The 18,150-nt window shown below is 55.6% G+C and overlaps 1 protein-coding gene across 5 annotated transcripts in view; it reads right to left on the reverse strand.

The window, feature by feature from the left end:
- Positions 1–18,150, reverse strand: part of Arhgef10 (Rho guanine nucleotide exchange factor 10) — an 86,616-nt gene that overhangs the window by 40,742 nt on the left and 27,724 nt on the right. For 3 of the 5 annotated variants that reach the window (XM_071610640.1, XM_071610637.1, XM_071610639.1), the window contains exons 8-14: positions 13,685–13,848; positions 11,762–11,878; positions 9,483–9,597; positions 7,478–7,584; positions 2,898–2,975; positions 2,472–2,651; positions 828–944 (exon numbers count right to left, since the gene is read on the reverse strand). In XM_071610640.1, the coding sequence (XP_071466741.1) occupies positions 828–944; positions 2,472–2,651; positions 2,898–2,975; positions 7,478–7,584; positions 9,483–9,597; positions 11,762–11,878; positions 13,685–13,848 (878 nt within the window). The remainder of the gene's footprint in view (positions 1–827; positions 945–2,471; positions 2,652–2,897; positions 2,976–7,477; positions 7,585–9,482; positions 9,598–11,761; positions 11,879–13,684; positions 13,849–18,150) is intronic. The other 2 variants (XM_071610641.1, XM_071610642.1) reach the window with 2 other exon arrangements.

An 18,150-nucleotide genomic window follows, 5' to 3' on the forward strand; every position in this document is an offset into this window, starting at 1 on the left:
GCTGCACCTGGTGTCGTCAGCTCTCCCAGCATGGGCAGCCACACACTGCCCTAGAGCACTGTTAGCTGTGCCACCCCAAGATGCAGGACAGCCAGCACACCCATCAGTGGTGCTGCGTGGCCTCCACACCACAGCCGACACCTCAGAGGCTGCAGCAACGTCCTCAGAGGAAGTGAGATGGCTACTCGTCACGCTTCTTTCCCCCAAGAGAAAGACACGGACAGCCTCAGGACTCGGCACTGCAGCCCGCCGCCTGGGCAACTGCGACAGGCCAGCAGCCGCAGGGTCCACTCTGGCGATAAGACAGGCAGGGACACTCGGCTTAGAGGTCAGTGCTGTGCACACACCCTGGCCGTAGCCTCCTGCGTGGCTACCTGACCTCACTCCAGTGCCTGCTGGGGAGCCACTGTCCACCATGCAAATCCAGAGTCAGCAGGGCCCTGCGCTTGCTCCAGCAGGCGCCAGGAGGCACAGGACCCCCACCCCGCCACGTGGGGTCTGCCTTCCCAGGGCTCTGCTTGCCACCCTGACTCAGAGGGGCATCTCCAACCCAGAATCTTGCCTAGGCTTCCGTCACCCCAGGAAGGTGGCCAAGGCAGCTGTGGGAGCTGACCTTCATTGTCTGTCCACCCGTATGCTTTCAAGGATGGACAGGAGTTACTTTCAAAAGCTACCTTTGAGGCCCAAAACCACACCTAAGGTTCTGTGGGTACAGCCACTTCTGTTACAACTCCAGGCCGCGAGGCGGGGTCTGCAAAGGGCACCGTGAGTGCTTCCATGTGAACTCGCCTTCCAAGGGCACCCAAACCCCGGGGCCACGTGCTCACCTTCAGGAATTCCAGGAAAGCAGGCTTCGCGGCACAGGTCTTCTTCAGCATGGCCATGGCTGTGCTGAAGTTGTTCACATACTCGCTGTAGGCATCCAGCACCATGGACTTGGAGAACTGCGGCAAGGGGGAGGGCGACACATGGCGTCCAAGCACTGCCCGCCAGCCCACAGTGGCCCTCCAGGCGTGCCAGGGTCCTGCGGCCTTCCCTCTGCCCACTGTGGAGCTCCCTGTGGCTGGCTGGCCTCACCTCCCCCACCCAAGGCCTCTCAGTGTCCTTATTCTAAACTGTGTTGATCTGGGTTTCAACTGTGACATCCCTCCCGCCCACAGACGGCCCTCTCTGCTTCCTGCCTAGCTGCCCTTGCTGGACTCAACCTGCACTAGAGAGCAAGGATCACTAGGTGGTGGTCCCAGCTCTCTGAGACACAGGTGTCCACCTTCCCCAGGAACACAGGGCAGGACAACAACGCTTCTCCAGCTCGGGTCCCTACCCTGTGCGTTCATTTTCCTAAAGACACACAGGTTTCAAGAAGCAGGTACAGTTGCCCCTGGCATCAATTCCAGAGACTTGAAAATCATTCCATGTTCTTCCCTGAGGATCTGTGTGTCCTCAGAAAGTCAGCACCCCAACCCCGGTAGGGACCAGGGTGACTGCTACTGAGAGAGGCAGGCTTCCACCTAAATGGCAGCTTACAAAAGGCCCCCACCTTAAAACAGGTTTCCAGGGTAAATCTGAAATAAATACAGAACCCAGGCAGAAAACGTAAAGTAAGCATCCAGTATTCTTCTGTCTGCCATAGGATCTGTGAAGGGCATTGCACGGATCTTTTGGTAAGAACTTGGTTTCCACATTATCTTCAAAACATCCTACCAAGAAAACCTGCCTTTCGCCATGAGAATAACATTCATTTAATAAGCACTTGAAAGCTCCAAGCTTACACCCACTGGTAGCATCATTTTCTTAAAGGATTACAGAAACCCCTTTGTTCTCTCCACAGCTTCTAGGGAGAGGCAGGAATCCAGCCGGCACGTGACAGGGAAGACCCCCCAGGGCCGGGATAAAATGGCCCAAGGCTGCCCAGGCAGGAACTCAGTGCAGGGGTTTCTGGCAGCTGCTTCTCCTGCCAGGAAACGGCATGAAGCTGTTGCAACATGACTTCCCTGGCTGTGCTGCGGGGCCCAGACCTGGACCTACACACATTGAGGACAACATCACGTGTCTTCCTACCACACGAATTCTACCTTCCCAGAAAGTGAGACGGAGGCAGGAGGGCCCAGCGAGAGGGCGCTTCCTGACCCTCTGCAATGCCACCAACAAGTGGGTCCTCCTTCCGCAACTCACCAGCAGAGCCAGCGATGCTGGTGCGTCCAAGACCGACACGGCACGACCTCAAGCAGGTCCAGGCACACCCTTTGCCTGACCCTCTCTGGCTCCCCCGGCCTCCCTGGAAGGCCCCTGGTTGTTCCCTTGCATGACTGGGTCAGGGCACTGCCACCTCTGAACCGGGTCCTGTGGCTCTCCAGTGCTCTGGGGGCGCAGCCCTGATCCTACATGACGATGCCATGCATCCGTGGCCAAACAGCCCGCGAGGGGAAGGGGACACGCACAAGCCCCGGGGCTTTGGGTAGAGGCTGGATTACCGAGGCCACAAAGACGTCGCCAATGGTCTCCACGGCATCCCACTCAGACACACGGCTGGCCAGTGCGATCTGGAACATGGAGTGGCACTGCAGGATCTCCCTGACCCGGTAGAACACCACCTTCCGCTTCCTGTCACTCAGGAGCCGCGGTTCTGTCTCCGACAGTGGCTTCTGGTATTGCTGAAGCCACAGCCAATGCAGCGCAGAGGGTCGAGGGAGGGAAAGAACACCTGAGAATAGCTCAGCCAGTGACCCTGACTTCAAGACAAACGGCAGGACACTGGACGCCAAAACATAGACAACACTTCCAGAGTTTTCAAACTTGAGTACTATGTGTTCATAAATATATAAAACTTACAGGCGCATGTAAAACATGTGTGATTAAAAGTACCTAAGTAAACAAGGATGATAAAAAACAAGCGGTACCTCCAGAATCCTCTTAAGAGCGTCAACATAGTTCTTTTCACTTTCAACAATGGAACCCAGAATATATCTTCTCACAACCTATTAGAAATTTGGAAACAGAATGGGAGAAAATTGCTTCAAATACATACAAATAAACTTTAATAGTAAGTTGAGGTTTGTTGCTGAAAGTAAGTTTTTTTTTGGTACCAGGGACTGAACTCAGGGGCACTTGACCACTGAGCCACATCCCCAGCCCTATTTTGTATTTTATTTAGAGGCAGGGTCTCACTGAGTTGCTTGGAGGCTTCACTACTGCTGAGGCTGGCTTTGAACTCGAGATCCTCCTGCCTCAGCTTCCTGAGCCGCTGGGGTTATAGGTGTGTGCTATCATGCCTGGTTCCTAAGTTTTGTTTTTTAAACAGTAGGTACAGAAAACCTCCAAAATCCTCTTAAATATTTTAAATGTTTTGTTCAGTAGCATTACAGGTATAAAACACTTCCTCTATTAATATAATTATATGACCTTTTAAATCTCAAATTATAAACCATAACTACAGCAGGAAAAATGAAACCATAGTTCTAAAAACAAATAAAGTCACTAATGTAACAATAGTAAGCTGAATTAAAAATTGTACTTCATGTGCTCAACACCGTTAGATGATATTTCATGTTTAATTAATTATAAAAAACCAGTTGCAGTTTTGATCAAAGAATGCTATTAGCAACACTCATTGAAATCGTTATTCCAAAGTCATGGGAACACAGAGAGCTTGTTGAATGTGGAGGAACTGGTTCTGTGGTTTTCTCTCTGCAAAGACCCTGTGACCATGCAAAGGTCCCCCTGTGAGGCCAGGTGTGCAGGGGAGGAGTCACTCCGGTCACAGAGGGTGCTTGCCTTCCCAAGGCTCACACATCTCCCTGCACTGCCTCTCGGCACTGAAGCCCAGGGAGTGCAAACCTGGGGCTTGAGGTGCCTGCAAGAGGCTGACGCCAACACCCAACACCTGGCATGTCACCTGAGCACTGTAGCAGGAGTCAGCCAATGTGTGGAAAACCAGGCAGGGTGTCACAGCAGAGCTGCACCAGGGCCTGCGTGTGCATGCACACATACACACATGCCACACCTCACACAATGCACATGTTGCACCCTACATGCATACATACATCACACTTCACAGTGTGCATGCCATCCCACATATGTGCACACGCTACACCTCACACACGCACATGCCACACATGTACAGCCACACCGTACGTGTGTACACACTTCATACATGCACACATGTGCATACATGTCATGCCACACGTCAAACGTGTATACATGCCACACCTCACATGTGTGTACACACCTCACACGTGCACACTCATGCAGACATCACGCCACACATGTAGATAGACACCACAGGCGGATACATGCTACACCTCACACACTAGCCAAGGTCCTACTGAGTGATAGTGGCTGAGGGTGCTGCAGTGCCACCTGGTGGACAAAGAGCATTTTCCACAGAGGAAACGCCTGCTGTTAAGATTGCAGAATAACCAAGATTCACGGAATCATCATTCTCTTTACAAAACAGACTACAGATTTAATTCATAAAAATAACAAAAACAAATCCTTCCAGAACACCTACGGAAACATATATGTTTCTTAAAATACAGGTGTGGCTGGGGTTGGAGACAAACAGGACTGAGCAACCTAGTAGCCACAGCATGACCTTGACCTTGGCTGGCTCACAGGCACGGGCTGAGCAGACTCTGCATTCTAAAATGATCCTCACATCTTCAAATCTCCCCCATTCTTCCTTCCAAAACTCAGACCCCACACACCATCTCAAGGGTCAGGCCCCCTGCATGCGTGTGCACGTGCATCCTGAGATGCTAGAAACACGTGAGGGCAAGGTGCTGAACTGGTATGAGATATTAAAATGCAAAACCAAAAGCAATCTCCCAGATTCCATGCCACTGCAGGTAACGTCCACCTTCGTGGGCAGCTAGAATTGACATATCAAGTAACATGCCCAGATTGGGTGGGGGGACAGGAGAGGGTCCAGTGTCTTCCCAACAATGAGCAATCCAAGGTCAAGATCAAGGTCGAGGAAGAGAATGTGCAAAACAGAAGGAACAAACAAGGGGAAGTGGACCACCAAGGAGGGCAACTGACTTGAAGGACACAGGTCTGGTGGAGGAGCCAGACCAGGGAGGTTCTGGACCAGTCCACAGCCACCCTGCTGGGCACAACATGCATGGGTCCAGGAGGGTGACAGGCAGGACGCGGTGTCCTCAGAAACCAGCGGTCTTTTTCAGGAAATGAACAAGGGCTTCCTCCATCCCCGGAAGCAAGGCACGTAAAGTATGCTCAGCACACAGCCTTCCCAGCTAGTCATGTTACCTTTTTCCCATTTTTCAAAGGCGAAAAGAAGGGGAATTCAAAAGCACCACCTCCAGTTTAACCTTTAAAGACAAAACTCCCACGGAGAATGCAGCTAACAATAGCAAAATCGAACCACGGGAAGGGAACCTGACTGTAAGAAGCAAGCTGAATGGAAAACACCGAGACCCAGCTCTGGCCTTTAGAGCTGCCGTGCTGTGAGGGAGCACCCGAAGCCCTTCCTCTGCATTATCTCTGTTGGGTGTGTGGGAGATTCCCCTTCTGAGAACATCATGGAATCCTTTACCCTTGCACCTCCTCTCCAGAGGGCACCAAGCCAAGAGCACCCAATTCAGGTTTCCTTGACCCATCCCCAGAGGACCCAGTGTCTGCTCACTGAGTCACCTGCCAATCAGCACCAGCCACATCCCCTATGCCACCCTTCTTAAGCCAAAGCTTGTGTAGACACAAGCTCTCTCCTCTGTCCCTTCTTTCTCTCCTCTCTACCCTTTCTCTCTCTCTCTCTCTCTTCCTGTGCTCTCTTTCTCTCTACCTCTCCCTTTCTTCCCCTTTGGGTTGAATTTCCGGCTCGCCTTCCAATCTCCCTAGTTCTTCCTGCATGGCCAGGAAGACCTCATTAGCTGTTAGCACTGCCACTTCACACAGAGCAGAGAATGGGCTCAAAGGCAGCATGAGGTCCTTGCTTAACATCTGGATGGCCATCTTTTTTAAAAAAATAATTATTTTTTAGTTGTAGTTGGACACAATACCTTTATTTCATTCATATATTTCTATGTGGTGCTGAGGATCGAACCCAGGGTCTCGCATGTGCAAGGCGAGTGCTCTATCGCTGAGCCACAACCCCAGCCCCTGGATGGTCATCTTTTTTTTTTTTTTTTTTAATATTTATTTAGTTAGTTAGTTTTTGGCGGACACAACATCTTTGTTGGTATGCGGTGCTGAGGATCGAACCCGGGCCGCACGCTTGCCAGGTGAGCGGGCTACCGCTTGAGCCACACCCCGAGCCCTGGATGGTCATCTTAAGGAAAAAGTTTCACTTTCCTGCCCAAGGGCGTTTCTGAGAAAGGCTCACCACTCCCTCATACCAACCCCATCCTTGACCTTCTCCACTGTTCCTCTCCGCTCCCCCGGGCTCCCCCGGGCTCCCCCGCCCCTCTCTGCTCCCCCCGGCCTCCCCTGTCCCTCTCCACCCTGCGCCCCCCCCCCCCCGGCCTCCCCCGGCCTCCCCATCCCTCTCCACTCCCCCGGCCACCCCGTTCCTCTCTGCTCCCCGGGCCTCCCCCTCAGTACTAGGGAAACGTCAACCTGCCTTTTGGGCAGAAAATTGACAGCTCCTAGGTATCCCTTTTAACTTAGCATCTTTATGTTGCCTTCCTTGCCTGTCACCGACACATCACCTGTCCATGTTGTTTAGTCACTCTCTCCGTCTATACACTGGCCCATCTCTCACTCACCCCTGATCCTAACTGTCCGTCTGTCATCCATCCATCTGTCCTTCACCTATCCAGCCATCATCCCTGGTTCTTGTATCCATCACCCACCCATCAACCATCTATCTGTCCATTCATCTCTCCATCTGTCCATGGTCTGCACCATGCTACGACGTAGCACAGAAAAGAACTCAAAAGAACTTGGAAAAGAACTCAAACCCCATCCAAAACTTCATGCCCTGCCTGTAAGTCCCCTCAAACTCTGTGGCATTATTCTTGCTTTTTAAGTTTTCTTTTCCCTTCACCCTAAGATGACCAGATAGAAACCACTAATTTTTTCTCCCTTTGCCATCTATGATCAATTTTAAGACATGAGGATTATTCCATTAGCTCCTGAAAACTGTTTTCATCTTAATTGGGGCCCCTGAGAACATACACTGACTTTACCACATCACACACTGGCTCTTTGTAAAAGTACCACAACAACACAAACTTGTAAGAATTGTTGCTACAAAGACTGCAATCACTACACATTCCTCAAAATTCCACAAGAGATGGCATTCAGAATACTTCAGGACAAAGTGACCTGACGGAGACTGCGGTAAGACCTGGGTCCCCCCGGGAGGGCCCTCCTGGGTGCAGCTGGGACCAAAGGCAGGCAGTGGTGACTGAGAGGACGGAGGGCAGGGTGCCAGGACAGCAGGCACCGACCGACCAGCGCGTGAACACTCGAGTGTCTTCCCACTGGCCCAGGGCGCCTGGGCCTTGCCAGCCCGACCCACCTGCTGCTGTGATAAACCCTCGGGCATCGGTGTCAGGACGGCCTCTGGGTGCTTGCAGTCCACGTCAATGAACAAACTCTGCTCCTCATCAAGACCAGACCTGTGATCTTGAGAAAAGGTGAAGATCCATGAATCTCACATTCAGATCATGCACTTAGACGCAGCTCAGAAAAGTCAGCTGGTGCATGAACCTCTCACACAGACATTTCCATCTCTACGTCTACTTTCCTCCCAGCTATTGTTGACTTGCAATTTTAACAACCCAAACAAAATACCCATGAGGAAACTACAGTGTCAATATTTGAAACTGAGCTCCACAAGGCAGAGGTGTCACTTGGATGGCTGGGAAGGTAGCGTGACGACAACTGTTCTGGTTTCTCAGCCTACCCTCGTGGTCTGAGACCAGGAAGCCAGCAGGTGCCGAGACAGCTCGGAACAAAGCATTTAGGTCAGTGGACACTCAGGTGGGACTTCCAGTGTTCCTGACTCTGTCTTCTCCTCAGACGAAAGTCTAGAAAAGGACAGTTTCCCCAAAACCAAGAAGTTCAAACTGAAACTACAATGATTTTTAAATGCCAGTCTCTACCAGATGGCTAGAAGACAGAGCGCAGGAATCTCTAAGTGAGAGCAGCCTGAGCTCTCCGACTCCGAGACCCCAAACCCTGGCTGCACAGAGACTAGCTGCGGGGCTTCCCACAGACCCCTGCCCAGACTCCTCCCTGGGAGGCTGCAGGGCCGGGGTGGGGGCTGGGCACGCGGCCTCTCTAAGCACTTTTGAAGTGATTCTGTATAAACCCCGAACTAAGTTCGCACTAGTTTAGTGAGCTGCTCAGGGAATGGAGCCAGAGGGCTCGGGCACCTGTCTGTTGAGTGCTGCAGCTCCCCGGCCGACCCCCAAGACCACCTGCTAAGCCAGAGGTGCACCACAGCTCCTCCCATGGCCTGCACCCGTCCCTCGGGGTACCCGGGACGTGGATCCTGCTGGGGCCTGGGTGGGGCCAGGCTGGACATTTCTGACCCACTCCGTCATCTAGGACCCAGACGGACAGAGGTTCTCCTGCGGGCGGCAGTCTCTGGGAGGCAGAGACCCACAGAATGTGTGCAGGTCCCAGCTGCTCCACCTGAGGACCCTGCAGGTGCTGCTGGAGACCAGGCAGAGGCCACCTCCATGGCAGCGCCCTCGCCTGGTGCCGGGATGCTGCTGGCGCTCTCCTGGAGAGCAGGATTTGCAGCACATTTCCTTAGAATGCTCGAGTCTACCTCCTTCACTGGTGAGGCCACAGGGGTCCTGACGGCCCTCTGTCTGGCTAACTCCAATTCCACACAGGGCTCCTCAGCTGTTCCCTGCAGAGACACCTGCTGCCGAGTGCTTGCTGAGCAGGTGCGTGGGGAGTGCCACGCACGCCAGCGCCCGCTGTGTGGATACAGCCATCCAGGAAACAGGTGTTCCAGACCCGTCAGAGCCACGGCGCTCGACGGCCCTCCCACAGCCCAACCTGGTGTCCGTGCAGGGAGGACTCCCTCGGACGTCAGTGACCCGGCCTGCAGCTCACTGCCAGCACGCAGTACTTGTGTCCAGGGCCCCAAGGCAAGACCTAGGAAAACGTGAAATCTGACCCAGTGAAGAGGTCCCAGAATCCCGCCGAAACGGCTGCCTCCTTGGCTTGGGACTGTCCCCACAGGACAATCGCCAGGAGCCTGTCCACACGCAACCACTGTGCAGGCTCAGGAAACTCACCGGGGCCCCTGGCGCTATCCTGTGTAGGAGAGGGCATGAGATGGGGGGGAGCACGGAGTCGGCTGCCCCGAGCCTTCCTGTACTGTTCTCTGCTTACTGTGCGTGCCCCTCTGGGGACTCTCAGCCTAGCAGTGAGGGACCCCTCCACTTGAGGGGGCAGGTTGGGGTAGCTGGGCTGACCCAAACCTTCTCCAGCAAGAAGGGCCAGCTCCAGGGCCACGGAGGCCGAGGAACCTGGGTCACGTGGCACGAGTTCGGGGCCCTGACCTTGAGATATGAGGGACTTGGTCCTGATGAAGGAGCGGCCCCTCTTCACCGCGGCTCTCGTCTTCTCCAGCCCGTCCTTGGTGCCCTCCCTGGCCGCCTTCATGAGCTTCTGCATCTGCAGGGAGAGCGAGGGGGTGAGGCGGCGCCCAGGACTTGGGCCGCTGGGCTGGGTGTTTTAAAAGAGTACTGTCAAGTAGGCTGGCTTGAGGCGGTGCCCGAGTCTGGGTTCCCTACACGGGGGCACTTCCCTGGTCGTTGTCAGTGTGTGTATGGCTCTGTGGCTTTTTCTCTCATTTATCTGTAAGAATGAAAGGTAAACAGGGACTTGGGACAGCGCCCGCCCTGCCGCGGCCTCTGAACGCCAGACCTCGCTCTACCACTCTCTCAGACAGAGCTCGGCAGAGCCCCTGGCACTGAAGCCACAGAGGCCAAGCTGGCCAAGGCACACCCGGCACCACGCGGCGGGACGGCCCACTGCACTCTCGCGGCTCCAACTGCCTGCGTTCTCCGCAGGACCCTTCCTAGATGCCCATGAGCAGGCATGGTCAGCTGCTTAGCGGTGCCTCTCTAATGGTCACCAGACCCCACCAGAGCATGGAGCCCCAAGGCAAGGCGGTCAGGCGGTGGTAGACACGTGGGGAAGAAGTGAGGGACAAGTAGACGCTCGACATCCCCTAAGGCAACTGCCACCAGCACTCAGGAGCTCTGGGCTCGTGCTGGGACTAACTTCCACCCTTAAGACCTGACACTTGAGGGACTGGCCAGTGCCTGCTCAACGTCCTTTCCGAGTACACCCAAGTGACCCTACAGGAGACCAGACAGCACCCTGCCCCACTGGCCCCATGCAGCCCACGGCCCCACCTCTGCCCCCTTCATGTGGCAGGGCATTGCGATGAGCTGGCCGCCCTGAAGGTTTCTCCCCAAGGCCCTGGGCTCCTTCCTATGGGCACCTCTGGCTGCCATTCAACATGTTCACCCCAGTCTGTGAGACGCCCCCACAGGCACCCCAACTCCAGCTTCCACCCTGAACTGGGCCATTCTCTCCAACTACCAAAACACGGAAGCCACTCTCGCCCGCTGCACGCCTGCACAACAGTGGACCATCCACGGCTGGCCAGCCTACGTGGCTTGGTGGCTTCTCGCACAGGCCTCTGCCCTTCACCCTGGGGGGCCTCACATCCCTGCACTGCAGTCCCTCTAGGTCCTGCTCCTTCCTCACCCCAGAGCTGGGCGGCTCCCTGCACCTGGTGCCCGGCCTGACCATGTGGGAAGCAGAGGACGGCTGCCGGACAGGACAGCCCCATGCTGGGTGGCAAAGCAGCTTGGCCTGGGGCTCATCCCTGGCCACATCCCTGCCCGGGCCTCCTGGCTCGGCAGGATTTTCTTCTTCCTGAATGAAAGGTGTCCACCGGGTCTTGTTTCACATGTCTTCTGATCCAAGCTCGGCTAAGTGGGCTGCACTGCACCGCACCCCTTCCACAGGGCCTGAGGTCCCTGGAGGCAACCCACCACCCTAGACCTGCCACCCTGGCTCTGCTCGGTCCTGTGGAGTCAACCAGAAGGGCCTCTTGCAGCTAGGGCTATTCAGGGTATGACACGTCACGCACAGCGCAGGGTCAAGATGCGGTTGAGGGGAATTACTTGACAGTGCTCTTTTAAAACACATCCAAAGAACTGACCTTTGCAATGTCCACACCCAGCAGTTCTGAAACGTCTTGGCCTGGGAGCTATTCTTTACTCCCTTAAAAACTGTCGTTACGAGTATTTTTTGTGGTGCTGCGGCCTCGTGGGTGCTAAGCATGTGCCCTACCACTGAACTACACCCCAGCCTTTCCAAGCTAAAGGAGACTCCCAGGGGCATGAGTTTATCTGGATTTTATTAACAGAAAGTGACAGCAGCAGAAATTAAAACTGAGAATCTTTGACTACTTTTATTAATTTTTATTTAAAAAGTAAACCCACGACACATCATCTTCAATGTCGTATTTATGGGAAACTCCTAAATTTTCCAAACCACACAGCAAGGGCCTGTCTTGCCCTTGGGGAGATCTGTGCCTCTGACCCGCTGCCCTGCACACAGGCTCAACACCACCCTCGCAGACCTCCTGCGGCTCCTGTTGCTTGCGAGGCAAGGAGTGTAGAAGGCACACAAAGGCCAGCATCGAAAGCCAGAGGTGCCGGGTGCACCCGAACACTGCTCCAGCCCAGTGGTACAGAGGCCGGGTGCCCGGCGGTCTGCGGGCAGCATCTCTGGCCATGGTTGGGAAGAGCCACACTACCTTGCGCTGGCGCCTGCGCTGCAGCTGCCGCCCCTCCACGGTGCCCACCGTGCTCGCCACCAAGCCTCTCACCTTCTCCTCACAGTGCGCCTTTAAACGGGTGAGGTCATGGGAAAGCTGTGGCATAAAGAGACACAGCTTCAAAACAGGCCCTGCCGGCACAGGGCACCTCAGGGCAAAGGACACTGGCCCCTCTCCTGGGCCCAGGAGTTGTGGCTGTGCGGGACCCACGGCAGCCCTGCTGATGGAGAGGTGAAGGTCTGTGGGCCGGAGACTCCACCAGAGGACACTGCCCTGGCCACCAAGGTGGCAAGTGCACCACACACCCATCAGCACCCGACGTCACTCAGGAGCACCTGGGAGGACAGCCGTGGCCTGGGCAGCACCACGCCTCTGCATCAGTACCCACATGGGAACGCTGCCTGTAGGACTGCCTCCACGCCGCTCCGGCCTCTCACTGACCGGCTGGGCTGGGCTCTTCTGCACTGAGCAGCATCTCAAATGCACACCCCCAAGCCCTCTGCTCCTCTGGGGGCGCTTCTCATGTCCACCAGAGAAACTGTTACCGTGTTTAAACTGAGATGTCCCCTGACTCCCCACAACTCATCGCTGTACTCTGGCACTTTTAAAAGATAAACTCTTAGGCGGGAAACCTGACCTTCCTGTGCACACCCCACCTGGTGCTCCTGGCAGGAAACCCAGTTTGGCTGCCTCGCAGGGCTCCACGTCCACAGGCCAGGCCCGTGCGGCCCTGCGGGCTCCTCCACGCAGGGAAGGGCTGCCCAGTCACTGCACCCTCTCCGACATCCTTGCTGGTGTGCTGGGGGCTCGAGTGGGAACACAGTCCCCTGGGAGGGCAGAGCAGTGGTGCGCTGCCCAACAGGCCCAGCTGCCACGTAAGCCACAGGACAGAACCACATGTTTCCCCCGTGTGCTCCAGGCCACCCTTGAATGCTACACCCGAGAACTGCTCTTGAAACCTCAGCTGCCATCAGGAAGGTCTGACCCAGCCCCGTGTTGCCCCAGTGTCCAGAAGGGGCCTGGTGACAAACCTGAGCAGCTGAGCTGACCACGCTCACCACTGGGTTCAGAGAGCACAACGGCTCCCAGCGACCCTGCAACCTGCCAGCCACAGAGACGGGAACCGCACCCGGAACGCGGCCTCTGGTTGTGGGGTCACTGGCCACGGCCACTAGTCACAGTACAAAGGTGTCCAGCCTCAGAGAAGGGCCGCATCTGGCCTGCCTGGTGACCACACCCTGGTATGTGGGACTGGACACGCCGGTACCCAGAGACCCTCCCACAACTGGCCAGAAGGCCCCCACCAACAAAAACTGGGCCCCCACCAATGGTAAAGGCTCACTGCAGAGGAGCCTCGGGGAGGAGGCTGCAGCCACGCACAGCCCCACCAGCTCTGGAGTTCACTCCTGGAGGGTTCCACGTTCCTCCCTGGACCCCACCTGTAGGATTTCCACAAAAACATTTAAAGTTCTCCCTAGGAAAAGGTCATCTCAGGCCGCCTGGGACTCCGGACTCATCCCTCCACACGTCCTGAGTCCTTCCGCCTGTGGGGAGACCCGGGCTCTCAGGACTCCACTGAGGAAGCAGAGTGGCACCCGTCAGGCCACCGGCTGCGGGCCTGGCACACACCGCAAGCAGGAGCCACAGGGCACCACCAGGACCCACACCACGCCTGGACAGTGAGCCTGCCTGGGGTCCTTTCAGCGATGGAGCCTATGAAGGTGTAACGTCCCAATTACCTATGATCATTCACCCCACGCAAAGATACCTCGTGTTCTCCCAAACTGGATGTCGAGGTCTTAAAAACAGTCCCATAAGTGCCCTGTGAGTAAAATCCACATCTCACAGCCCGTGCATGTGCCGAGGGGGGGGACAGCCACCCAAGCCTAGACCCACACCTACCTGCTTCTTGTGGCTGCTGCGCAGGAAGGGCCTGGGGACTCCATTCCTGCATTCTGAGTCACTCTGCTCTTCGTAGCTTTCAAATTCACTCGAACTCCACCCATACTCCAGAGAACTGTTTCCACCTTCATCTCCGTTCTCCACGTCGTCATAAATCATTTCATCTGAGTGCACAAACACCAAGACAACATTAAAATGGAGAGGCAGCACACCAGCCTGGCCGTGACTTTACCTCGCCATCTAGCCCGGGGGGGGACACATCCCAGTGCCTGACACGCTTCTTGGAAAGGCGCCACTTGGTGGCTCCTCCACTGGGCAGCTCCTCGGTGGTTCTCATAGGTCCCCAACCCCATCTGCTTCCCAGGGATGTTGCTCTGTGGGAGCCCCCCACAATGACACCAAGTAACTTGTGAGCAACAGCAAACTTTCCATGAAGGAAAGTCACAGGGAAGTGCAGACAGCATAGAAAGATGACAGCTCGATGATGGGCAGATGGCAGGTGGGCAGAGAGACGGCAGATGCTGGCTGGGTGGCTAGGAGGAGGGGTGACAAACAGCTGCTGACTTCCTCTACGCAGATGAAATACTGAAGCACCGACACAGTGCACTTGCTCCAAGCAACTGTACAGCTGGCTTTTATGCTAAAAATGGTGATAAAACTTATAATCTGCTAGTGTATTTAAATGCCTTTTTCACACAGGTCATTTCAGAACGAATGAAGACATGTCATGATTATGTCACCAAGTACGATGACAAGGAGCTCTCTGTTAAAACCCCGAGGGCCACCCGCGGCATGTGTCCTGTGGATGAAGCTGAGCGGTGCCTCCTACAGTGGGCCAAGGCCTGATGCCCACGAGAGCGAGCCTCCTCCCAGCGGGGGGCCAGGACGCCACGATTCCCACTAACAGGCGGCATCAGAACAGTGAGGGGCTCCCCCGCAGTGGTGGCCGCTGGCTCCAGGGCTCCTGGAGGACAGAGGACGTTCTCAGACCCCGAACACATGCCTTCCTGACCCCAACTGTGCGTCTCAGGGGCACACATGGCTCTGCATGAGGCTGAAGTTTACCGAGGACAAAGGACGGAAGGCAGCCTTCTGCTTAGAGGGTCACCTAAGGGCAGTCTACCTGGAAGATGGCATTTCCTGCATCAAGATAAATCCGTATCTCTACGACCTCTACCGCGCAACCTCAGTCCTTCACTGCGGTAAAACCTGGACTAAGAACCCTGAGCAGCGAGGAACACACTCCTCAGGGGGAAGGCGGCGTCTGCCTCTGCTGGAAATGGCCACATTAAATCCCTGGAAGTTCCAGATCCTCCCCCAGGGCTCCTTCGCCTCCCACAGGTCAGGGCTTGCTCCGCTGGATGGGCGGATGACGACGTAAACATCTACCCTCTGCAATTCCTGGGTTCAGACTCACGGTTTCCAAAACTGAGGACTGAATCCAGCCCCCACAGCGCCCGCCCGTCCCTCCAGCCGCAGCCCAGGGCCTGCTGGGCCACAAGTCCAGGAGGGATCTAGGTATACCCAGCAGCTGCACAGCTTGAGGAGCCGGCAGGGGGTGGCCTCTGTGGCTCCAAGATTCTGCTGAGCCCCTCAGTGCCCTCCCACATGCTGGCCAGGCCAACGCCACCAGGTAGACTCTAGGAGGAGCCTGGGCGCAAGGGCAGCTGTCCCAGAGCCATGAGGCGCCTGGCCCCTGGGACTCGGAGTCCAAGGAGGGAGTCTCCGAGCTCACTGCATCCGCTTCATTCAGAGACACGGGAGCGTGGAACTCTGAACGGGTGAAAAGGCACAGGGTGGCGGGCACACCTGCTGCCTACCCAGACACCTGCCCGGAGGCCTCACTGGTCTCACTAGAGACAGAAGTGACTGCTGCCCGTCTAGCTGACCAGCCTCGGTCCTCCAGGTCAGCACAGGTCACTCCTGCTGGTGCTGTCCCGAAGGACACGTGCACCACCAGCGCTGACCCGTGCCCGTGGCTGGACACTGCCGAGTCCACACTCAGCCTGTCTGGGCTCATCTGCTCTGTGCTTCCTGAGCTTCCCCACCTCTTGCCCTTTACCAGTCATGCTGGGCCCTGGGCCATGAGTTTCTGGAGGTCCACCTGCGGGGGCCACAGGTTCTCAAGCATGGCCTGACTGTTCATGCCAAGCCTCACGTGTGGGCACCGCATCCCCACTGCCATGGCGTCAGCAGGTGGTCCTGAGGGCAGAGTTCTCAGCGTGTGATCAGGGCCCTTCGTAGGGAGACCCAGGGAGCAGCCTGCCTCCTCCGCTGAGGACGCAGGGAGAAGGCAGAGTACAACCAGGGGGGGGCCCTGACACCAACCTGCACACAACCGTTGCCTCCTGTCTCTAAGACACCCAGGCTACTGCATTCTGTCACAGTGGCCCAAAGGGCTGAAACAGACGTGAGCCACTACCCAGGAAATACCGACGTGTTCTTCAAAACCTCGGGGCCAGCAAGACACTCGAGGCAAAGAGCATCAGCTCCAGTGGGCAGCACGATCCCGGCCAGGGAAGTGTCGTGCTGACCTCAGAGGACCATCTGGAACAAGATACTTTCAGACCTTGAAAAAGACACGAAGACACTTGGCTCCCACAGCCACAAGGTTTTGGGAATGTTTGTGAGCAGAATTTCCTTGCAAGGAGAACCAGGGGAGTTGGTCCCTGAGCATCAACTCTCTGCAGTGCTGTCCTCACAAAGGGGGCACAGGCCAACCAGGACCACAGCCATCCCTGGCAGCCACCTCCTGGCAGACCCAAGGCATATTAGCTCGAGTCCTGTGTAAGCACAGGCTACCTGGCAGGGCCAGTGACCCTACCAGGTAGATGAGCTGGCCTGTAGGCAGTGAGCTGGGGCCCCCCTTATTTGCACTTACATAAATCACCTGCTCCAGGCAATGGCCCTTATCAAGAGGCCCAGGTGGGACTGTTGGCCTGCAGGGGAATCCTGAGAGGGGCACAGCTCCTCCTGGGGTGGACAGGCCCCAGGCTCTCCAGAAATGGATGAACTAATGAGTATCCGACACTCCACCTCTGGAAGTCTGACGGATTTCAGGAACACATTCCTGGTCAGGCTGGGAAAGGCCCCTTCTCCTGTCGTCTTCCCAACGGCCACTGAAGTGCGTTTGCCCTCACCCTGTAGAAAGGACCCGACTCCCAGGACACACCCACCGGGCTAAGTGGGACTCTGCTTGTTTTCTGGGACACCACTGGACTCATCTCCGGTCTCATCTGGGGCACCCAGATTTCGAGGGAGGGGTTTGCCAGTTTACACTACGTCTTGAGTTTAGAGCCTCGCCCGTCTGCCATCACAGGAACAGGGTGCACTGGAGGGTCACTCGTTCCTGCAGTTCATGGGCCAGCCCTGTGCCTGGGGACTGTTCTGCACATGAGCCAAGCCAAGGATTCAGCATCCTCGATTATCGCAGATTAATGCTTTCAATTTCAGATACAGCTGACTCTACAGAAAAACGTAACTTAAGGGTTTTAATTTATCGAGGAAAAGCTATGGCTTCTTCAAATACGGGCTGCACCTACACTCTGGGTCTTCTACAGTCTTCCCCCTGCTCCCCTTCTCCCCCTGATGGCACCACCGGGGCGTGCCTGTCTCTACTTTTCCAAGGACTGCCTGGGCTCTGCTGAAACCCTGCTGCTGTGTCATTCTGTTTTATCACTTTCCGGTATCTTCTTTCCTCCCTCCCACCGTCCTTAGTGTACTCTGCTGTCTGTTCTCGTGACTGGACTGTACCCAGGCTCAGGACTTTGCGATCCATTTTTAACATATGCTATTATGTAGATAGCTTTATTATCTTAAATCTACCCTACACATTTCTAGATTATTCAAGTCAAATTACTTCTGATTTTCATTGTTTTCAAGCTGACCACAAGTAGCATAGCAGTGATTGATAATTCCCAAAATGTCTGTGGTTTTTACCGATCTTATTGGACTGTTACCTAGGGAGGAGACCTAAACAGCAATCCTCTGACACTCTTCTTCTTTGTGGCACATTGGGAACTCTCTCCATGGCTCCGTGTGTCCTTTCTGTCCCGCAGACTCACCTCCTACGCTCACTGGCCCTGCATCCCGGGTCCTTCCACAGGGGAGGGCTGCCCCTCCTACAGTGACGGAACCAGGTCAGAGTGGGCTCTAGGTATCCTGGGGCTATGCCGTCAGGAAACCCGGGCTCAGCACTGCAGACCCGCGACGATGCTCCACAGCGGCCCCAGTGGCCGCCTCACAGAGCCCGGGCGTTTCTTTTCCTACCAGTGACTTTCAGATCTTCTGCATCCCTCTCTCTCTCACGAGAGACACAGTTGCTCTCCACTTTATCCCTCTGAGGACTTCTCCCACTGGCGACTGGATCCGACTCCCGTTTTCCGTGAGAACCAACGTTTGGACTTCTGCAGACTTTCTCAGACCACTGCTACTCTTTCTTAACTTACATTTCTACCTTTAGCCAG

This window comes from Marmota flaviventris, chromosome 3 (assembly GCF_047511675.1).
Source record: "Marmota flaviventris isolate mMarFla1 chromosome 3, mMarFla1.hap1, whole genome shotgun sequence".
NCBI lineage: Eukaryota > Metazoa > Chordata > Mammalia > Rodentia > Sciuridae > Marmota > Marmota flaviventris.